The sequence below is a fragment of the Schistosoma haematobium genome, chromosome 4, assembly GCF_000699445.3.
Source record: "Schistosoma haematobium chromosome 4, whole genome shotgun sequence".
Classification (NCBI taxonomy): domain Eukaryota; kingdom Metazoa; phylum Platyhelminthes; class Trematoda; order Strigeidida; family Schistosomatidae; genus Schistosoma; species Schistosoma haematobium.
This window is the reverse complement of record NC_067199.1, coordinates 10334157-10358699: the sequence shown is the minus strand read 5'-3', so window position 1 is coordinate 10358699 and position 24543 is coordinate 10334157. Positions and strand designations below refer to the sequence as shown.

Here is a 24543-nt window from a genome sequence, read left to right as displayed (position 1 = left end):
TCGATTCGGTGTCCAGCAACCTTCTAGAGAAAAATGCCAAGGGTTGCCAGGAGTTGTTAACCCATTGTTGTAAGACGCCACCGATTGCTGAGTCGGATGCGTCTACTGCGATGCTAATGGGTGCTCGGGTGTCCTGATGTGCGAGCATTGTTGCTTTAGCAATCAGTTCCTTAACTGTGGAGAATGCTTTTCGTGCGTTGTCGTCCAAATTAATGGATTTCTCATTTCCACGAAGTTGGTCAGTCAGAGGTTTAATAAGTAATGCGCATTTCGGTATGAAACGTCTATAGAAACTTACGAGGCCGTTAAACGTGCGTAATTGCTTGACGGTGGTCGGTTCTGGGTAATCCAGAATGGCCGCCACTTTGGTTCTAAGGGGTCGGATACCTTGAGCATCGATAGTGTGTCCCAGAAAGTCTAACGAGTCGGTTCCGAATTGGCATTTCTGAACGTTTACAGTAATGCCATGTTTTTGAAGTCGTTCGAAAACAAGATCCAGATGCTTGAGATGTGTTTCTCTGTCCGGACTTGCGATTAGACAGTCGTCAACATACGCGTGTACGAAGTTGAGACCTCGAAAAACGTCGTCTATGAATCTTTGGAATGTTTGAGCAGCATTTCTTAGACCGAAAGGCATTCGCAAAAATTCATAGAGTCCGAAGGGAGTTATGATAGCTGTTTTCGGTATGTCGTCAGTAGCCATAGGGATTTGGTTATACGCTTTAACCAAGTCGATTTTCGAAAAGACAGTTGTACCTTTCAAGGTAGCTGTCAAATCGTGAATGTGAGGCAACGGGTAACGATCGGGAATGGTTTTCGCGTTCAATCGCCGATAGTCACCAGTTGGACGCCAATCGTTGCTGTCCTTTTTAGGGACCATGTGCAACGGAGATGCATATGGGCTACTTGAAGGTCGTATGATTCCTAAGTCCATCATGTGATCGAATTCGTTTTTCGCTAACCTTAGCTTTTCAGGAGCTAGTCGTCGTGTTTTAGAGAATACAGGTGGTCCTGTAGTCGTGATGTGATGTGTAACATTGCTGGTTACACACGGTAGTTTCGGTTGAGTTTGTTGTATCCCAGGGTACTTATCGAGTAGTGGTTGATAGAGTGGGTCTATCATATGTTTAACTGTGACTGGGGATACTCTACAACCAGTAAAAGAAGTTACGCAAACGGACAAATTAGTGTTCCCGTCTACTAGCCTCCGTTTGCGCGTATCGATGATCAGATTGTGGTGTTGTAGAAGGTCCATACCAATGATTGGCATAGAAACATCTGCAACAACGAAAATCCAGTGTATGGGTTTGCGTAAACCCACGTTAAGGTAAACGCACCTTTTGCCATATGTAGCGATCGGTTTTCCGTTTGCCGCCTGTAAGTTTAGGGTCGATTCGTGTAGTCGGTCGTTAGGATTTGCTAGGAGAACGCTAACTTCTGCGCCAGTGTCGACGAGGTAGCGAACTCTCGTTGTCACATCTGTGACGAATAACAGACGGCTTTGTTCGCCGGCTACGGTTGCCGTTAACGCGTGCCGACTTGGAAGTTTCCCGAGTTGTTTTTCGAGTCACTCGGTTTCGTGTTGGGAAAATTGCAGGGTTTTCTGCAATTTCTGGAAAACTTTCCATACTGGTTATGATACCAGCACCAGTCGGGGTTATCTGTCTCTCGTGGTCTAGAGACAGATCGCTTACGAGAAATGCTTCTACGTGGTGTACGCGATCTCTTACGGTCGGTACGAAGACTAAGATAACGCGTGAGTGTGTGACATAAGTCGGTTATATCATTCTGAGTCGTGTGAGGCTTTTCTTTGACTGAAAATACCTCGGTAGTAGAAGGTTTCGTAATTTCTAAAATGCGGTCGGCAGATGCAGCTAGCTCGTCTAAGCCGTTGTTCTGGAACGAGACCAGAACTGCTTGCACCTGTTGGGGAAGTTTAGACAAGAAGAGTTGTTTGAATAGACCTTCGTCGAAAGTTCTTAGGCCTATAACCTCTCTCATCCGTTGCAACATGTCCGTCGCAGAACCGTGTTGCAGGTCGATGTTATTGAAGAGTTGATCTAACCTTTGTCGATCGGTTAGGTCTCCTCGTTTAAGAATCGAGCGTTTTAATATTTCGTAAGGATCGGAAACATCACTAGTAAACATACTAGGTGTTACGTACCTGTTGAATTCGCGCGGTAGTGCCTTGACTACTGCGAGGAATTGTGCACGTGTGTCGATCACGCCGTGCTCGGAGAAGTCGGCTTCTGCGTAGCAAAACCAGGCTTCGATGTTGTCGGGCCAGAAAGGCATCAGTTGAAACGAAGGCGGGGACAAAGTCTTAAGCTTGAGTACTTTAGGTGTCTGTTCAGTCATGATGAAGTATGAAGTACGATAATGAACGAGGGGAAAAAATATATATATCCAAGAAAAAACACGAAAAAAAATCACAATGTTTAAAAAAAAATAAAAAATAAGGCAATGATATATAAAAATCCCAAAAAGGAACAGACTCACAGTTGCAATAAGGTGTACCAGATCACGTCGGGCTCACCAATGATGATGTCACAGGTATTCAGTGTTTGACAACGCTTCTACCAGTAACACCTTCTAATGTATTTCGTTCCCACCCAGAGAAATCAAAAGACAGAGTCGAGGAGATCGGAAGAGTATATTTGGCGATGACCAATATATCGGAATTCTCTGATCTAATCTGGCTAGCGATTGCGGTTGATGTTGAGCACGGCGTTACCACACGTGATCTGGTGCGGATGCATGACCGAGCGCCTTCAGCTAGATGAGTCCACTAAAACATATGGTCAGCATCCAATGTCGAAAACTTAGTGCTATTTATTTTGGGGATTTATTTACCGCTACATTCCCATTGTAATATCGAAGAATTAGAGATGACATGATTACAGTTTTCAAATTACTTGGTGATAAATTTACACATGATATGTCCTAATTTTTTTGTCTTGTAAAACAGAAAATTTACGAGGACACTCCAAAAAAGTTCATAAGCCCAGAACAAATTACTTGCCACCTGACTATCGACTTTCTCATCAAATCATCAACAAGTGGAATTTATTAACTCAACATGTGATTGAAGCTCCATCTGTCGACACTTTCGAAGGGAAGTTGGATCAACTGAGAGGCCGTAATTGTCAGGACTAACACAGGCCATCAAGTCTCCTGTCCTTTCCAAACTGAAAGTGATGGGAAACAGAATACCCCACGCGGGCTATTAAAGTTTGGACGTCTACTCAAGGCTAGTCATTCAAAGTAAATAGTACGTAGATGTCATGATACCTGTTGCCGTTAAGTCAAGTGTATTGTATCTCAGGATTCCAGTCATTTAGTGAGCTGTTGCTTTATGTGGTCATTGGTCGTTTCCTTAACTGTGACCGAACAAATTTAGTCCCAATTGGTCGATTAATCGACCAATATAAAGGGGAAATAGAGGGGGACAAAGAGAAATAAAGAGGAAGTAAGCGTAAATAGGGAGAAAATGTAAATTTTCCCTCCTATGTCCTGCAGCAACTCATGTTACTGCATATCGACATGAAATCCATAAGTTATAGTCTCGCCAGATAGTTAACTATCTCAATTGAGATCATTGTCTGAAAATTACTTAAAGTAACATCTTATCATATATCCTGAAAACTCACTAAGTAGACTGAGGGAAGTTCTGCTTGGTAGAAACTAATTTGTGGACTAATCGGTGAAATTAAGGATAACAAGTGTTGGATTCTGGTGCAAAATTCGTCCATTCATACTGTAGCGCATCAACTTTTCTGCTTCTAGTTTGATTCCAGGAATGTCTTAATCCGTATCCAGTGTTATTGCTGATTATTGAATATTGCTTTCCACGATAAGTGTATGTGAATTCTGTACGCTTGTTGGGTAGTCGACCCACCTTTTGTTCTCTTTTTCTATGCCACTCACGCTGCTCTGCACGTTTGTTGTGTGCGAAAAGTACCTTTTGGCTAGAAAGCCGCTAAATTACGGTTAAATAGTATCTTGGCATCATAGCTTATGTCATTTCTTGATGAGAACTTCTGCTTATATTTCTAACTCAAAATTGTAATCATAGTTCCACCTTTAAACTTCTATACATATTGTACTTTAGCTTGTAGACAACAGTTTTAATAATTTGCATGATTTTTCTTGGTCTGAATGGTTCGAATCTCATAACACTCCAGTACACTTGGAATAAAACTATACTGTAAGGAAACCTACATCAATCTACGGTTTATTTAGTTGAACAGATACTATGAACACAAGAAACCGCTATGGCCGCTACTGTATTAGCAGACAAATGAAATACTAGGAGTCTGGTCATATGGATACTGTTGAGAGGTGCGTCTTCACATTTTAATCCAAATTATTTTAAACGAAACTTTGTAGGTTGCTTCCTCAAGAAAGTGTATGTCACCAAATTAGAAGTCCTTGTGAAGCAAAGATATCATATATCTTAAGTACTCTTGTTGATGAGCTAGTAAAGATATTCGAGAAGTCTGTTTATATGATTATTTGCCGTTGATGACGTTACAAATGGAGTACCTTTTTATGAAGCCAAAGCCATACCACTGTTTTCTGACAAAAATGGTTTCTCACTCCGTTTAAGCGTCTTTAGTAGACTGAGTTTAGTACATTTTCGCTCGTTCAGTTTCTCTCCACATCTAAGAAACCTTTCTAGAAGAATTCTTTACAGCCTTTTCTGTCATGGATAGCTCTTTATTTCATTTATTTTCATTTATTTGAACATAAATATTGGTACAAAGGGGCACCGAATACATATGCGCCACACAACTCACTTGATTTGTGTGTAGGCTGTGATACTGTCCGGGTGCCCAGACTGAAGCAGGTGGTTTTCTTAGGAGGCCACACCTGGAGCGTCAGACCTAAAAGTTCGATCCACAAGGCAGTGGAGCAACGTCAGGAGATGCAGTCCTATGGTAGTCGGTGACCAAGAATAGGTTCATACGCCATTTGTTCCCCCAGGATCCTGGAGTCCATGATTTGGAATCAGGGTCTTCCAACTCCCCTTAATGAACCTTCCGTGTACATCAACCCGATTCAAGCGCCGAACTTTCTCTTTTTGTCCTCTCTATTTTGTAAACATCACCCCCACCGCGAGAGGGCAGTGAGTAGGACTTCCCTGATAGTGGTTGTATGCAAGTGGCCATGTGGGAGCTTTTCGAGAGTTGACCCAGATGTTGCTTAGGAAGATATACAAACAGCTGTGAGCAGTGACATCTATTAGTGACGTAAACCAAAGGGTCACATAATACCGATGGATTTCTTCTAAGTCTATTGCACTGATGAGTTCATGTAAACTCATACCATCAGGCTTTGAATACGATAAAGAGCGAGAGCGAATCAGATCTAGGTTAACCAAAAGTTTAAGGAACAACCGTGAGCAGTAGTGAGCAATGGAAACAAAAGAGATAGAAAAGGCGGCGACTGTAAGTAACACAATACAGCTCTTCAGACTAACAAAAGAAACTGGGAATAAGAAGTCAGATGTAAGGGACAATCTCGGAAAAAGACGACACTTATCTGTTCTTAGCCCAGATGTTTAGAACGATGAGCGGGACACTTTAGAGAACAGTTTAGCTGGCCTTAAGCTACTCTATAACTACCACGATTCTCAAACAGCCTAAATGGAACAATGAAGTAGGTCCCCTAATCTAGTTGAAGTTCAAAAGGCTATAGTTAATCTGAAACAAGGAAGAGCAGCTGGTCCAGGTGGATTAGCTCCAGAGGTCTTTAAGTATGGTGGTCCAATTTTAGCGACTAGGTTGAATAATATTTTAGCTAAAATCTAGGAGTTGAACGTCATCCCATCTGACTGGTCACAATCACCGATTGTCCCAATGTATAAGAAGGGGTCAAAGTTGTCATGTGATAATCATCGGGGGATTAGTTTGATTAACATAGTATCTAAAGTCCTAACCTCAATAATTATTGGGCGCCTAAGACCCATGAACTGCAAACATGAGAAAATCAGACTGGCTTTAGGCCTGGTCGTGGCTGTATCGACCACACATTCACCATTTGTCAGGTTTTAGAACACAGGCATGCTTATCGGCGTTCAACAATGATGGTCTTTTTTTTACTTCAAAGCAGTATTTGACTCCGTAGATCGAGAGGTTCTATGACAGTGTCTGTCATTGCAAGCTTAACCTCAGAAGTACATAAACCTTTTGAAGTCTCTTTACTTGAACACCACCGGTCGAGTCGGAGCTTATGACGAACTGTCATCTGATTTTGCAACCTCAAGTGGTGTCCGGCAAGGCTGTCAGTTATGTCCATTTTCGTTTAACTTCATCATAGACATACTGCTGGAAATAACGTTTTCGTCGACTGAATTTTCGGGCATTGATCTCCTTCCAGGAGGTCCACTTATGAACTTAGAATACGCAGATGACATAGTCTTGTTTGATAAAGACGCTGATAAAATGCAGTCTTTTGGTCGCACTGAGCAACAATGCCAGGATCTTTAGGATGCGTTTCCCCCTCTCTAAATGCAAGTTGTTGTTTCAGGACTGATCTGCGTCAACACCTGAACTAAGGATAGGGAGTGAAGTAGTCTGATCAGCCCTAATGGGTTGGTGTCTGACGAAACCTCAACACGGATTCAGAACGCTCGTTTGGCTTTTGCCGACTTGCGTCACCTATGGCGAAGGCGAGATATCCGTTTATTAATTGAGGGACGAATATACTGTATAGTAGTTCGTTCTGTTCTACTTTATGGCTGCGAAATGTGGCCACTAAGAGTAGAAGATACTCGTAAGTTGCTAGCATTTGATCAACGATGTCTTAAAAATATCGCTCGTATCTGCTGGGATCGCCGGGTAAGTAATAGTGAGGTTAGACGTAGGGTATTGAGGAATGGTGGTAAATCAGTTGATGAGGTTGTGAATCTTCATTGACTGAGGTGGTTGGGTCACGTGTCACGTATGCCTGAACATCGATTACCACTACGTGCAATGCTGATTAGTGTTGGCGATGATTGGTAGAGAGTTAGGGGGTGGCCAAACCAAAACCTGGTATCAGTGCTTGAAGTCACTAACTCCTAGTCTGATCTATGTTGGTAGATGTAGACCACTTGGTTGGGGTCCGCGTAACCATCGTAACCAATGGTCAGAGTGACATGGCTCAGAATCGATCACTATAGAGCAAATGTATACATTCTTTGTTTTCCCTTAAACGATGACATTAAAATTGCTTAATATTTTTCTACCAACCAAGTCTTCCTTCCTGTGCTATATCTTTATATGCAATCCTTCTTTTATATATTACCACCATTGAATTAACTACTTCTATGCATTCGGTGTTCATCTTATTGTGCTAATGAGGTGTGGCAACTTGGACCGATGCATATATCTGCCTAGTCCTACGTTGTAGCTGACTTACCAACTGATTTCGAGAGGAAGAGCTGACTGTCCCCACCCTCGGCCGTACCGGGGCATTTGGGGGCAATAGTATGTACTACAACTAATGTTGAAGTGTTTATATATGTACAGTTTGTATCAACTTCTTAAATTCCCAGTTTTTATTTGTTTTTACTTTTCCAGATATTTAACAACTTTTGGTCATACCGTACACTCAACTAATGATTAGCTATGGATTTTTCCCAGCTTGATAAAGTTCGATCTTTAATTGAAGTGGACCATTGTTACACATCTTCAAGTAAAAGTAATTGTGATAGTGATAACGAAATATTCAACTTGTCACCTTACCATTCAAAGTAAATTATTGCTATTCTCTTTTTAAATCTTGATAGTCTTGAAGTAGAAGAAAGTTGCTTAGATGTTGGTGGGCCTGCTCCTAGATGTTCATTTGAAGAGGGAAGAGTTCATCAAAATCTATCATTCACTAATTGTTCGTCTGTGCCTGAGTTATGCCAAAGGTTTCCTACAAAACAACCCAAAGGTTGCCTTAGTTAATAATTCTTATTGCTCAAAAACGTTATAGATGATAACCATACGTGGGTTTTGTGTGAAAGAAGGCATTTGAATCAGATTTTATCATCTCTGAGAAAAGTTTTGAGAAATGAATACTTTTACTGCTCTCAAGTTCGCATTTATTATGTTATTTGCTTTATTAATCTCAGTTTCATGATATTAAACGCCTGAATGTATACAAGGAACTTAGTCTTCATCGTGCTGCTAATACTCTGAGAAGAATATTCGCTGACCTTTTTTGGGTACGATTACTTATGGAATTTTAAATGCCTCTCATTGCAACCACTGTTATGCTTATATATATATATATATATATATATATATATATATATATATATATATATATATATATCCACTACCTCGTCATAGTAACCGAACTTAACTGTTGTGATAATTCATTAAACCTAAAATTCTTGATGGTTAAGGTCCCCTGGCAATGAAATTTTGGTGTATTTTTACTGTCACAGGATTGGTAATTAGACTATAACACCTCTGATGGCTATGTTACACCACTTACCCTACCGACTTTCTGTGACATTTAAGTTATCTGAATACAAAGTATAAGCAATGTAGTTGTTTATGAATCTTGTAAACATGATACAGACTGTTACTTACACTAGGCCATTTTTTATACGAATGCGCAATGGTATATGTATCATATGTTGATTGTTAAAAGTTTCCTGAAAATCGGATAAAGATGACAAGACCGGTGCACGAAAACATCGAGTGTTAGTTTGAATAGTAGTGAAGAGCTGTGGACTTCATTACTTGTCTAGACACATCCACATTGGTACAAATGGCACCAAAATAGATATGCGCCATACAAACCAGTGAATTCGTGTGAACTGATATACTTTCCGGGTGCCCAGATACAAATAGTTTCCTTAAGGGGCCACTCCCCGAGCCTTTGACATAGAGGTCGGATTCACAAGGCAACGCTAGGAGATGCGGTCTCACGATAGTCGGTGACCAACAATAGGTTAGTACGCCATTTTCTCATTCAGGATCCTGGAGTCCATGTGCACCATTGGTTTGGAATTAGGGTTTCCTAACTCCCCTTGGTGGATCCTCTGTATCCGTCAACTCGGTCCAAGCGTCGAACATTCGCTTTTCATCCTCTCAATTTCGTAAACAACGACCTCAATGAAGAAAGACATTGAGTAGGACTTACCTGGTAGTGGCTGTATACGCGTGGTTATGCGAGAGCATTTCTAGAAGAAGAGCAAACTCTCTCCACCCTCGACCATACCACAGCATTTAAGGGCTGTGTTGGTAGCCGCAGAGTAACCGCTATCAGTGGTTGAAGGCTTTGGGTGACATGTTTCAGGATCGATCTCAATGCCTCAGAAACATTCACTCTTTGTTTTATCCTAGGTCTTGAGTTCCAGTATTCCTTTCATATATGCATTTTTATTCCTTTTCTCCAATTCCTAGTATCTCTTAATATCATTGGTATTCTAGTTATTTGTAGTCCTTTGGTACTCTTGTTGTTGATTTTGCCTCGTACTGGTTTATTATGGCAATTTAAACCAATGCATATTTGTGTTTTGCTTTATGTTGATTACAACTGAGTGACATTCTAAAGTGTATTTTGTAGGTAGAGTAAACAAAATATTAGACTCTTCTAGTTGTTTCTGTTTTTAACCATAAAGTCAATTTGATTGAATAAATTAAAAAACTTAAAGTTCAACAAGTAGTTCACTAAACTACGAAGAGATTATTTACCAACTTTAACGCATTTCGAGTTACACGGGAATCACTGAAATGAACTTGACTTAAGAACTGTTGAGTAATGAGTGGTAGGATAGAGAGATTCTATGTGCTTTATAGTTTATTTCGTAAGGCTTTGGTGATAACTTTGCCGGTGATAAATTTCTCAATTCAAAAGATTTGCTACTATTTATGTAAAATTAAAAGCATCAGCAGTTCTTACTTAACTCTACTCCAACCCTTTTATTTGATTGTAAACGGTCAAAATACAAAGTGTGAAGTTCGTACTACAGTTGTAAAAGGCGAAAGATTTATTCGCAAATGAGGAGACACCAGAGCCCCCAAATGCCCTGGTACGGCCGAGAGTGGGGAGTCAACTCTCCCTCTCGCAATGCTCTCACATTGCCACGTGCATACAACCACTATCAGGGAAGTCCTACTCACTGCTTTCCTGTGGTGGGGGTGTTGTTTACGAAATTGGTTGTATGCACGTGGTCACATGAAAGCATTACTAGAGAGAAAGTGAATTACCATAACATCATGAGCAATTTTATTAGATTTAATTTTCACTCTATTAGGTACCTTCTTGTACCTATGTTAATGTGTTTAAATAAATAAATAAATAAATGAACCAAAGTGTACTTTTTGCTGTTAGTCATACGAAACAGTTATTGGAATCTTGTGTCTATGGAAATTACTTTTCTCACTTCGAAAAACAATCAATTGATTCAAATTATTATCATTACAATTATTGTCATTATTAATACTATTATTATCATTATTATTATTACTATTATTGTCATTATTATTATTATTTTCCACATTATTCACCCTCTTTTATACTCATACAGCGGCTCGTCTTTGGTGGAAATTCGACTGTATCTAAACGTTCTCGAGTCACTGTCCGGTTGAAAATTGTATGTTACCACTGAATACGAGAACTGAAGCAGTTTTTCTGAAACCACGTGCACCATTCAAACTGGCTGCCTTCAACGTTCGCACACTTATGCAGGTCGGACAACAGATAGGGCTAGCTATTTCTTTGAAAAGTCTAATATCGATGTTTGTTGTCTATCCGAGACCCGTATTCAAGACTCTGGTGAAGTACTACAAATTCGATCTCCATCTGTCGCTTCGAAAAGCTTGTTTTACGTGCGTTTATCCAGGGACCCTGTGGCATCTTCGTCTGGTTTTGCTGGTGTTGTTGTCGCACTAAACGCTAGAGCTGAGGCAGCACTAATCGATTGGATCCCCATTAACAGTCGGTTATGTGCTGTTAGATTAGAAAGTTCGATCAAAGTGAGAAAAAATCGGCGTGAGAAACGATGTCTTTTCGTCATCTCCGCCTATGCCCCGACAGGTTGCAGCCCAGCTGCAATCAAGGATGAGTTTTACCACCAGTTATCTGTTCTTCTCCAGAAAGTGCGTTCGACAGATATTGTGGTACTAGCCGGAGACTTGAATGCTCAGGTCGGGCGTCTAGGCACAGAAGAGAGTCGTTTAGGTGGCCGATGGGGACTCGGTCGCAGGTCAGATAACGGGGACCGTCTACTGCAACTGTGCACAGACCATAACCTGTTTCTGGCTAGCACTAACTTTCGGCACAGTCATCGCCGATGTGCCACCTGGCGTCCTCCCTCTGCATCTCAAGCCTGGACTCAGATTGATCACATCGCGATCAGCTACCGCTGGCGTGGTTGTGTACAAGACTGCCGCTCCTTTTGGAGTACCTATCTGGACTCTGACCATGCCTTGGTCTGCGCCAATCTTGCCTTACTTTTCAGTGGACAACGAAGTGACCGCCATCAACGGATTGATGTCAGCAAGTTGGTTGCAACTTCTGTTGCAAGTAAGTATCGAATCGAGCTAGCTTCTAGGCTAGCTACCATTCCATCGAAAAGCATGGGTCAGCAGTGATTGTAATTGCATGACGCCATGAAAATGGCGGGTACAGTCAGTTGTGGGTTCGCGAAACGTCCCGCTTATAAGCACTGGGTTTCGTCAGGTTCCTTACAACTCATCGAAGCCCGTCGGTCTACTCCGAGAGACTGTGAGTTTGACCACAAACGAAGGATGTTACATAATCAAATCGGGCAAAGCTTGCGTAAGGACCGAGAAGCCTGGTGGTCGGAGCGTGCTAATGAGCTGGAAGCAGCAGCTGCATCTGGTAACTACCGGAAGCTCTTCCAATTCATCCGAGCCACTAGCAGCAAGAAGTCTGGTGTGAGCAAAACAATCTGCGAGGATGATGGGATGCCAATCACTAACATCCATCGACGTCTTGGACGATGGGCAGAATTTTTCGAAGGGCAGTTCAACTGGCCTGCTGCTCCGGCAACATCGGTCAGACTGTCCTGCCCTCCATGGCCGGTGACGACTGATCCACCAAACGAGGAGGAAGTCCGCAAGGAACTCCAACTCTTGAAACGCTACAAATCACCTGGCCCAGATGACTTACCTCCGGCTCTTTTTAAAGATGGTGGTGACTTTTTGACTAAGGAATTGACGACGTTGTTTACAAAGGTTTGGGAACTAGAGAGTGTACCAACGTCATGGAATGAGTCGATAGTTGTCCCTATCTTTAAAAAGGGTTCACGTCGTTCCTGTAACAACTATCGGGGATAAGTCTACTTCCGATTGCGTCCAAGCTATTGGCTTCTGTCATACTTTGTAGATTGTTCAAAACCCGAGAAAGATTGACTCGCGAGGAGCAGGCTGGGTTTCGTTCTGGTCGAGGATGTATTGATCATATTTCACCCTCCGCCAAATGTTAGAACACCGCCATACTTATCAAGGGCCAACAATCGTAGTGTTTCTTGACATCAGGGCTGCCTTCGATTCGTTGGACAGGACTGTTCTCTGGGATTGTCTATTGAAGAAGGGTGTGCCTGAGAAGTTTATTAACATTTTAAAGGCCCTATATACAAATACCTCAGGCAAAGTGGGAGCATACAACCACCTCTCTCCATTGTTCCATTCGAGCAGTGGGGTTAGGCAGGGTTGCCCAATCTCACCATTCCTCTTCAACTTTGCCATCGATGACATTCTGGAAACAGCTCTGATGAATGTAAGTAATGGTGGTGTGGATCTGTTGCCTGGAGAAAGACTTCTCGACCTTGAGTATGCGGACGATATTGTGAAAGCCAGAGCGGCTTATGCCAATCTGGGCCACCTTTGGCGCCTTCGTGATGTTAGTCTGGCTGTAAAAGGTCGGATCTACAACGTGTCGGTGAGAGCAGTTCTGCTCTATGCTTGTGAAACCTGGCCTCTCCGAGTTGAGGACGTTAGACGACTCTCTGTGTTCGATCATCGCTGTTTCCGAAGGATTGCTGACATTCAGTGGCAACACCATGTCAGTAATGCAGAGGTTCGGCATCGTGTGTTCGGGCACAGAGATGATAATTCAATTGGTGTCACCATCTTGAAACACCGACTTCGGTGGCTTGGACATGTTCTCCGAATGTCGTCCCAGAGAATTCCACGTCGTGCATTATTTGCCGACTCTGGGACTGGTTGGAAGAAGCGGAGAGGTGGTCAGTGCATGATATGGTGTCGTGGCATGAAAGAAAGCTGCAAATGACTGGCTTCTGTCGGTCCTTCACGACTCCCTGGTTGGGGTCTGAGAGATGGTGCTACACAGTGGCTAGAGACGTTATCAGATATGGCTCAGAATAGAAGCCAGTGGCGATTCTGCTGTAACCTTCTTTTACTTTCTTCATAAAAAGTGGTTGTGTCTCCCTTACATGAAAGATTTCTTCTGATTGTACCTTTCCGTTCCCTCGTTACTACCACACTACCTTACGCCATTCTCTTCGTTATTGTTCTGTTTTTCTTTTGCGCTCCTTAGTTTTTTTTTATTTCTCTTTGAATTCTCATTGTTTTGTGTGGCGCATATATATTGGCGCTCTTCTGTACCAATATTCATGTGTCCAAATAAATAAATAAATAAATATTGCAGGGATAATACTTATATGTCCGGACAAAAACGTTATGTTCTTAAAAAATCGTCTTATTTTTTATAACAACAACAACTTTGTGGAAGTATTTTAGAAAAAAATACTCAATTGTTAGCCTCAGTAGCAGTTTTATCATGAAAGTTTGTATACAAGCTTTAATCAATATGATTTGTCTGCTCTAAATTTCTAAAAATAATTAGCAGTGCCACGGTGTGGATTCCAGTAAAGGAAACTAGATACCATCTGTGAATTGATTGGGTCGCTTAGTCCTGATGTTAATATGTTAGTGCTACAAAATATCACTAAATACGAGAACGCTCTGTAGACTTTTGTTATTGAATAAATTTAAACGGTACTAAATCCTTTCACACATGTATGCCACATATTGTTATCGTGCAAATATCTGTTACTTTCTACACTAACTCATTAGTAATCATTGTAACTGACCTTTTTCTCAATCTATGTGAAACTGACTTTTGACCAATCAAGAGACCACTAGATCCTAGTTGTCCGTGAATCTGATTGGATAAATACATATTCCTCATTTAGAGAGAACCGTTAGTCTTATACATGCATCTCTTTTGCATTTAAAATCCCATTCATACGAATTGCTGGTATTATTATCAATTGATAATCAGTAATATGTTTGATATTTCATCTTCACAAATATCTAAATTGTCAACTTTTTCTCAGCAAATTTTATTTCTTGTATTAAAAAGATATTGTGTTCTTTTAATTTTATTAGCACATAGAGAAATGTCACAGCATTCACCTATGGTGTGTGAAAAATCTTTCAGAAACTCTGTTACCAATTTATCGTTCAGTTTTTTGCATATTATGGAGAAAAAATAAGGTGAGCAGTGATAATAACTATTGTTCAATGTCCTAACACTTAAAATATATCTACAGTTGATTTACATTCATGTGTTATCCTTAAGGCCCGACCGTTGTTGCTACCTTGACGTGGTGGTCGGGCTTGCCTATCGTGATGAAGCGACCGAGCTATACTGGCTGGAACAACTGTTCCTCAAGGTCCTACCATGTCAGACAGGTCGGCTGAAGAGCGGTAAGACTAAAAGCAACAAACCCAAGGTCCGAAGGCGAAGTCGTACTGCTGACTGTACAGAGGTGTGACAGCAATAAGGTGTTTCCTTCAGACAACCAGCATGATAGAGATGCTGCCTTCCCACAAGGAGGGGTGGGGTTAGAAAAGGTCGACCCTAAAAATGCACACCTCGCCTTGTCTCGCGGATATCCGTCTCTGGCGGTAAGGTCTCAACAAGTACGGAGCTAACACAAAAATTACCCATGAAAAGGTCGTGTGTGACCGACCTCAAGCAGTTGTCCCTTGGGCACTGCGGTCACGCTCCCAGGTCACTAAGACCACCTCTAATCCAATTTCCTTTTCAGGTACCTCCAGAACAACCCTTCCACGGTGTGGGCATCCGGGAAGTGATAACTGCCCTCATACCTCTAACAGCACTCAAGACCACTGTATTCCTAATCAACCTCCGTCTTCACTTTCTATTATTCCTCCTACATCGACTTTCACCTCTAAACTTCCTCTTTCGGCTTCCTCCTCAAATGTCACCATAGCCAACGATTCTAGTGCTCAAAACACTGTCCCAGGTCTACTGAAACCTCGCTCCAAACTACACATTGGAGCCTTCAACGTACGCACCCTATGTCAAATAGGTCAACAGGCTTCCTTGGCTAGAACCCTAGAATCTCGTACCATTGATGTATTCTGTGTCTCTGAAACACTCATACAGGATCCCAGTGTGGTCATTCACTTGACCTCACCTCGGCAAAACGGAGAGCCAACGAGATACACACTCCGTGTATCTGGTGACCCGACGGCCAGCTCTCGTTGACTGGCAGGAGTAGGGATAGCACTAAGCATGAGGGCAGAACAAACACTGTTAGAGTGGATCCCCGTTAACAGTCGTTTATGTGCTGTTCGGCTAAACGGCTCAGTAAGAACTCAGAAGGATAGGGACACACGTCGTTGCCTTTTTGTCATTTTTGCCTACGTTCCCACCGACTGCAGCTCAGATGAAGTGAAAGATGAATTTTACAGAAAGCTATCTGAACTTCTTCAGAAAGCTAAACGTTCAGACATAGTACTCGTAGCAGGTGACTTTAATGCCCAAATAGGTAGTTTAAACCGAACAGAAAGATATTTAGTTGGGTATTTTAGTATACCGGCACAGCGAACAGATAATGGTGATCGTCTGCTGCAACTGTGCTCAGACAATCGTTTATTTTTAGCAAACACAAATTTTAAATATAAGGAGAGACATCGTCTAACATGGCGACCCCCTACACCAAACCAACGATGGACTCAAATAGACCATATTGCCATCAGTCATCGTTGGAGAGGGTCGGTAGAAGATTGCCGCTCATTCTGGAGTACCTTCTTGGACTCCGACCATGTCCTAATACGGGCACGCATCTGCTTGCGCCTCACTGGACACAAAAAAGCCACAGTAAAAAGACCCATTAGAAGTGAATTGAGTAGCGAGAAAACCAAAAGTAGGTTCCAGGAACAACTGAGGTCACAATTAAATAGTTCTGAAAACGAGGTTGACCCAGATGTTGCTTGGAAAGCTATACAAACAGCTGTGGAAACAGCAATGACATCTATCAGTGATTTAAACCACATGGTTACAAAGAACCAATGGATTTCCTCTAGGTCTATTGGACTGATGGATTCTCGTAAACTCATCCCATCAGGCTCTGAACACGATGAAGAGCGACAACAAATCAGATCTAGGTTAAGCAAAAGTCTAAAGAACGACCGTGAGCAGTGGTGGGCAACGAAAGCAAAAGAGATGGAAAAGGCGGCGGCTATAGGGAACACAATACAGCTCTACAGACTAATAAAAGAAACTGGAATTAATAAGTCAAGTGTAAGTCAGACTATTTCGGAAAAAGACGATACCCTCATCTGCTCTCAGTCCAGACGTTTAGAACGATGGGCGGAACATTTCAGCTGGCCTTCAGCTACTCTACAACTACCCACCATTACCAGACAGTGTGAATGGAACATTGAAGTAGGTCCCCCAACTCTAGCAGAAGTTCAAAAAGCTATAGTTAATCTGAAACGAGGAAGAGCAGCTGGTCCAGATGGATTGGCTCCAGAGGTCTTTAAGGATGGTGGTCCAATTTTAGCGATTAGGTTGACTAATATTTTAGCTAAGATCTGGGAGTTAGACGTTATTCCATCTGACTGGTCACAATCACTTGTCGTCCCAATATATAAGAGAGGGTTAAAATCATCCTGTGACAACCATAGAGGGGTTAGTTTAACTAATATAGTATCTAAAATACTAACCTCGATAATTATCAGACGCTTAACTAAGACTCGTGAACTGCAAACACGAGAGAATCAAGCTGGCTTCAGACCTTTTCGTGGCTGCATCGACCACATATTCACCATTCGTCAGGTTCTAGAACATAGGCATACTTACCGGCGTCCGACAATGGTGGTCTTTCTTGACTTAAGAGCAGCATTTGACTCGGTAGACCGCGAGATTCTGTCCCAATGTCTGTCACTGAAAGGCGTACCTCAGAAGTACATAAACCTTTACTCGAACACTACCAGTCGAGTCAGAGCTTATGGGGAACTGTCATCTGCTTTTGCAACCTCAAGTGGTGTCCGTCAAGGCTGTCCACTTTCTCCATCTTTGTTTAACTTCATCATAGACCTACTGATGGAAATAACGTTCTCGTCGATTAAATTCTCGGGTATTGATCTCCTTCCAGGAGGACCACTTATCGACTTAGAATACGCAGATGATGTAGTCCTATTTGGTGAAGACGCTGATAAAATGCAGAGTCTTTTGGTAGCACTGAGCAACAATGCCAGAATGTTTGAAATGTGCTTCTCTCCCTCTAAATGCAAGTTGTTGCTTCAGGACTGGTCTGCGTCAACACCTGAACTAAGGATAGGGAGTGAAGTAGTCGAACGCATTGACAACTTCACTTATCTTGGAAGTCTGATCAGCCCTAATGGGTTAGTGTCTGACAAAATCTCAGCACGGATTCGAAAAGATCGTTTGGCTTTTGTCAACTTACGTCACCTTTGGCGAAGGCGAGATATCCGTCTATCAATTAAAGGACGAGTATACTGCGCGGCAGTCCGTTCTGTTTTACTTTACAGCAGCGAAACATGGCCTTTAAGAGTAGAAGACACCCGTAAGCTACTAGTATTTGACCACAGATGCCTTAGAAATATTGCTTGCATCTGTTGGGATCACCGGGTAAGTAATAGTGAGGTTAGACGCAGGGTATTAGGTAATGATAGTAAATCAGTTGGTGAGGTTGTTAATCTTCATCGACTGAGATGGTTGGGCCACGTGTTAAGTATGCCCAAACACCGATTACCACGACGTGGAATTCTAACCGGTGTTCGGGATGGTTGGAAAAAAGTTAGGGGCGGCCAAACCAAAACGTGGCATCAGTGCTTGAAGACACTAACTTCTAGTCTGAGCCATGTTGGTAGATACAGACTACTTGGTTGGGGTCCGCGTGACTATCGTAACCAATGGTCGGAGACTCTTGGTGACATGACTCAGAATCGATCACAATGGCGTCGGTGTATACATTCTCTGTCTTCCCTTAAACTAAGAGATTAAAATCACTTCATATCTTTCTTTCTACGAACTAATTCTTCCTTTCTGTACTATATCCTTATTGCAATCTTTCTTTTATATATTACCACCTTTGAATTAACTACTTTTATGAGTCCAGTGTCCATCTTGTTGTGTTAATGAGGTATGGCAACTTGGACCGATGCATATATGTGCCTGGTCCTACGTTGTAGCTGACTGACTGACTGTTATCCTTAAGGTGATACGATTCCTCAAGAAAGTATAAGAATTCCATTTGATCAAATACTTCAGAGTCATATTTCTTAGTGGGAATCGAAAATTATGAGGATGTCTAGAGAAATAAATGAACAATGATCCGAATAACGATGAGATTTTACTTACATCTGTTAACCCTCGTGGAATATAGGCCGCCGACCAGGCTTGCCTAACCAAATCTATCCTGGGCTCTCCTTTCCAGTTGTCACCAATTGCTATTCATTCTTTTGATGCCAGCCTGCAATTCCCGACTCAGTGTATTGTTTGGTCTACCTCTTTTCCTTTCATGATTCCGAGTCAAGGCTTATCTTGTGATGCAGCCTGACGATTTCTGTAAATTGTAACCTATCCACCTCTAGCGGTTTTTCCTTATTTCCTCTTCATTTAGAAGTTGTTCTGTCCTCAGCCACGGTATGTCACTGCTGATGGTCTCTAGTCAGTGGATCCGGAGTACTTTGTGTAGATGGTTACTCATAAGATCTTGTACTTTTTGACTGTAGTTGTAGAAGTCCTCTAAGTTTCGGCTCCATACAATGGAACTGTCTTGACGTTTGTGTTGAAGATTCTGACTTTGGTGTTGGCTTTCAGACAATTGTTTTGGGTTCTATATGTTCTACTGTAGGAATGCTACCCTTGCTTTGTCAATCTTTGCCTGCACATCTGCATCAGATCCTCCTTGTTCATAGATGATGCCTCCCAGGTATGTGAAAGTTCCCACTTCTTTCAGAGTTTCTCCATCGAGTGTGCTTTGGGATGGTTTTTCTACGTTGTATTTGAGGATATTGCTTTTTCTCTCATGTATGTTCAGGCCTACTGATGCAGAGGCTGCTGCTACACTTGTTGTCTTCATTTGAATTTGTTGGTGTGTGAAATAGAAGAGCTAAGTTATCTGTGATGTCCAAATCGTTCAGATCTATACAGAATGTCCTTTGTAATTCGTGTTTCAATTGAGACGTTCAGGTCGTCAAAATCCAGTCGACCACCAGAAGAAAAAGGAAGAGTGGGGTAAACAGCCTTGTCTAATACATCTGTCAACTATCCTCCATACACGACTTTGCAGTGTAGTTTGTCGTATGAACTATGATGTTGATGGTTTTCTCAGGTACACCATAGTGTCGAAGAAGGTTCCATAAGGTTCTCCTATCCACACAGTCGAACACCTCATAGTCAGTGAGGTTGATGTATAGTGACGAGTTGCATTCAATTAATTGTTCAGCGATGATCTATAGTGTCACTATCTGATCAGTGCTTGAACGGTCCTTACGGAATCTGGTCTGTTGATCTTGAATTTGGCCGTTTACCGAATCTTTCATCTAGTTCAGCGACATTCTGTTGAAAACTTTCCCTAGTACCGACAGTAGTGTGATGCCTCTCTAGTTCCAACATTTTCTCAGATCTCCTTTCTTTGGTATCTTAATCAGGTCGCGGTTGTGACTTTTCTCCGGCTGATTGTCACGTGATTGATTCATCAATTAGAATACGACTTATGTGATCTTAGCACTGCGCCAAACCAATGATGTATTGATCGGTATGAGCAGCCTAGCATCCTCACTAGTCCTTATTTGTCCTTTTCCCTGCCTAGCCCTGTCTGTTGAGTTCGGGACGCCAATATCAGCTTCCACTATGCAACCGTAGCTGCTACCTTGACGCGGTGGTCAGGCTTGCCTATCGTGATGACCCAACCGAGCTATATTGGCTGGAACATATGCTCCTGTAGGTTCTACCATGCCAGGCAGGTCGATTGGAGAACGGTAAGACTAAAAGCAGCAACTCAAGGTCTGAAGGCGAAGTCGTACTGCTGACTGTAGAGGGGTGTGACAGCAGTAAGGTGTTTCTCTAGGATAATCAGCATCTGCAGCGATGCTGCCTTCTCACAAGGAAGAAAAGGGTCAGAAAAGGTCGACCCTAAAAATGTCACACCTCACCTTACCTCACGGATTTCCGTCTCCGGCGGTAAGGCCCTTTAAAGAACGGAGCTAACACATCAAAAACCTTCCACGAAAAGGCCGTGCGCGACCGGCTTCAAGCAGTTGTCCCTTGGGCTCTGCGGTCACGCTCCCAGGTTGTTAAGACCAACACTAATCCGACTTCTTTTTCAGGTTTCTCAAGAAGTACCCTTCCATGGTGTGGGCAACCGGGAAGTGACACCAGCCCTCATACCCGTAACAGCACACAAGACCAAGCTGGTCACATTCAAATCCTTCTTACACCTCCTAATACCTCTCTTATCTACACGACTAGCCCTTCTCACGTCTCTTTATCACCTCGCACCGCTAGAGCAAACTATTCGAGTACGTGGAACGTTATTCCTGGTCTCCTGAAACCACGCTCTAAACTACACGTAGGAGCTTTTAACGTCCGAACACTTTGCCAAATAGGACAACAGGCTTCCTTAGCTAGGACTTTAGAATCTCGCGCCATCGATGTGTGCTGCGTCTCCGAAACGCGCATACAGGATCCGAGTAGCGTCATCTATTTGACCTCACCATGCCAAAATAAAGAACCAACTCGATTCACACTTCGTGTATCTGGAAGCCCAGATTCTGCTTCCCGTGGCCTCGCCGGTGTAGGTATAGCATTGAGTTCTAGGGCAGAACTAGCTCTCTTAGAGTGGATCCCAATAGACAGCCGTTTGTGCGCTGTCCGACTGAACGGAACAGTAAGAATCCGAAAAGATAGGGACACTCGTCGTTGCCTCTTCGTCGTCTCTGCCTATTCTCCCACTGACTGCAGCTCAGATGATGTAAAAGATGAGTTTTACAGAAAGCTCTCCGACCTCCTCCGAAAAGCTAGGCGCTCGGATGTAGTAATAGTGGCTGGTGACTTTAATGCTCAAGTAGGTAAACTAAGCGATAAGGAAAGACACCTGGGTGGATCTTATAACATCGTGGCTCGAAGAACAGATAATAGCGACCCTCTGTTACAACTATGCTCAGATGACTGCCTGTTTCTTGCAAATACTAACTTTAAGCATAAGGAAAAACATCTTTTAACACGACGACCCCCTAATTCGTCCCAACGTTGGACCCAAATAGATCACGTCGCTATCAGCCACCGATAGAGAGGCTCGGTAGAAGACTGTCGCTCATTCTGGAGCACATGCTTAGATTCAGATTATGCTCTAGTACGAGTGCGTATCTGTCTGCGTCTTACTGGACGTAGGAAAGATGCTGCAAGTAAACCTCTTAGGGGCCTACTTAATGATAATCAAGGTAAGAGTTTATTTCAGGAACAACTAGGAAAACAGTTAGGCAGCCATGTATGTGATGCCCACCCCGAGGCAGCATGGAATGATATCCGAAAAGCTGTGGAAACAGCAGTGATATTTGCTAGTACGGTAACCCGTTAGGTTAGGGAGCAACATTGGATCTCAGCAGCATCTATCTCACTGATAGATGCTCGGAAACTCATTCCACCTGGCTCTGAACATAATGAAAAGCGGAGTCAGCTTAAGCGCAAGTTGACAAAAAGTCTACGCAATGATCGTGAACAGTAGTGGGTAGCGAAAGCAAGAGAGATGGAAAAGACAGCGGCAATAGGTAATAGCAGACAATTTTTCAGACTTGTTAAGGAAACCGGTATTAGGAAACCCTTCACAGCCTTAAAGTAGCTCATAACATACTACTGCACAGTATACTCATTTTTTGGTCGACAGACGAATAGCAAGAAATTTTATTATTGTTATTTTATTGTTAGGTTAATCCATTATTGAAAGTGCTCAATACGACTCTGCAAGAACGCTATGTGGATGATGTAATAGTTAATCGATTCTTATCTGACTTCAGATCATCTGTCGATGATGAATGCAACGACGGTGTAAAAAAAACTTTGGTAAGTTATACTGTTTATCTCTATTTCTCTAATTCTGAACAACTACAACCTTGACGACGAAACATTTATCATGTATTGGCTGATTTTCAAAGGTTCATAAGATGAGAACATTATTTCTTAACGAAAAAAACTTTCTTTACAATAAAGTTTGAAATTATTTTACACAACTTATTTTTAAAATAATTCGAGTATTTAACGAAATACAGTTTTGTACGTACTTAGTAGATCTTGAACAGGATAAATGTAAACAGTACCCCTGGATATTTGAACATAAACACGTCCATCCATTTAACAACAAATAGTAGTTATTCTGGCAAATTTACTTTTGTTTCTTTCCACGACTGTTTTAAATTCCTTAGCAGAGGAAGATGCTCTGAGTAACAAGCTGAGGAATGAAGAAAATACTAATCCAATCACGACATGCTGCATATATATATATATATCTTACACCCGTCGCCCTTCGTGGACGAGCATTGTCCGCCCACCAGCATTCTCCATCCAGCTCTGTCCATAGAAGTGCTACAGGCGGTGTTATACATATTTTATTTATTTATATATGAGCTGTTACTCAAACAATATCGCTTGTTACATGACAAGTTTATTTATTTATGTGAATACAAACTTTTGTACAAGGGGGCACCCAATACATGAACGCCACACAATAACAATTGGGTTCTGAAGAGATAGAGAATGGAGAGTGAGTATAATAAAAAGAGGAACAATGAGCAGAAATTAGTGAATGAATGCGATTTAATAATAATAGCGGGGGGATGTCACCAAGCCTTCAGAGACAACGATGATCGCCTAACATTCTCAACTTGGAAAGGCTGGGTTTCGCAAGCATAAAGCAAAGCTGCTCTCACCAACGCGTTGTAGGTCCGACTTTTAACAACCGGGCTAACATCACAAAGGCTCCAAAGACTGCCCAGGTTTGCGTGAGCCTCTCTGGAGTTCATTATTCCTGAATTGATCTCATCACTCACGCCACCGCCAGCACTTACACTGCTATCCAGATACACGGACTTCTAGAATACTTCTATCCGCTCACTATCCAGGGTGAGTGCAAGTTCAGGTGCGTGCCAGTCTTGCAAAAGTACATCGTACGTAGAAGGTACAAGACACATGCCATACCTACGAATACTGATTGGCAACCGACTAAGTGCGGACTACATGGCTTAGGTATCATCGCAAAGTAAGACAATATCATCCGCATACGCAAGATCGAAAAGTTTTTCCAGGCAACAGATCCACACTACCATTACCTACATCCATCAGAGCTGTTTCCAGAACGTCATCGATAGCAAAGTTGAAGAGGAATGGCGAGATTGGAAAACCCTGTCTAACCCCACGGCTTGAATGTAACGATGGAGAGAGGTGGATGTATGTCCTCACTCTCCCTGTAGTGTTGGTATATAGGGCCTTTAAAATGTTAATAAACTTCTCAGGCACACCCTTCTTCAATAGACAATCCCAGAGAACAGTCCTGTCCAATAAATCGAAGGCGGTGTTCTAATATTTGGTGGAGGGTGAAGATATGATCAATACATCCTCGGCCAGAAAGAAAACCAGTCTGTTCCTCGCGAGTCAATCCTTCTGGGGTTTTGAACAATCTACGAAGTATGACGGAAGCCAATAGTTTGAACGCGATGGGAAGTAGACTTATCCCCCGATAATTGTTCCATGGATGATGTGAACCTTTTTCAAAGATAGGGACAACTATCGATTCATTCCACGATGTTGGAACCAGACGTTTATAAACAACTTAGTCGGTTCCTAACCAGAAGGTTGCCACTATCTCTAAAAAGGGTCGCAGGTAAGCCATCTGGGCTTAGTGATTTATGGAGCCTCAAGAGTTGAAGTTCCTTGAGGACTGCAGTCTCGTTAGGTGGACCAGTCGTCACAGGCCATGAAGAGTAGGACAATCTGACCGATGTTGCCGATGCAGCAGACCAGTTGGACTGTCCATCGTCCAAGACGTCGGTAAATTTTACTGATTGGCATCCCGTCATTTTCACAGATTGTTTCACTCACACCAGACTTCTTGCTTCCAGTGACTTGTGTGCGTTGGGAGAGCTTCCGGCAGTTACTGCTTCCAAATCATTGTTACGCTCTGACTTCTCTATCCTTAAGCAAGGTGTGCATAGTTTTATTACATAATAGTCTTCGTCCATGGTCAAACGTGCGGTTGGTCAGAGTAGACCGACGTGCTTCAAGGAGTTG

At 42.3% G+C, this 24543-nt stretch overlaps 1 protein-coding gene across 2 annotated transcripts in view; it reads left to right on the top strand.

Moving 5' to 3' along the window:
- Positions 1-3168: 3168 nt before the first annotated feature.
- Positions 3169-24543, top strand: part of KANSL3 (KAT8 regulatory NSL complex subunit 3) — a 29165-nt gene continuing 7790 nt past the window's right edge. Inside the window, exons 1-7 of one of the 2 annotated variants that reach the window (XM_051215618.1) lie at positions 3169-3271; positions 7566-7738; positions 7775-7923; positions 7966-8066; positions 8105-8197; positions 14367-14474; positions 22189-22323. In XM_051215618.1, the coding sequence (XP_051066150.1) occupies positions 7614-7738; positions 7775-7923; positions 7966-8066; positions 8105-8197; positions 14367-14474; positions 22189-22323 (711 nt within the window). In that variant the 5' untranslated portion in view covers positions 3169-3271; positions 7566-7613. Of the gene's footprint in view, positions 4342-4389; positions 8198-14366; positions 14475-22188; positions 22324-24543 lie in introns of both variants that reach the window. The other variant, XM_051215617.1, reaches the window with a different exon arrangement.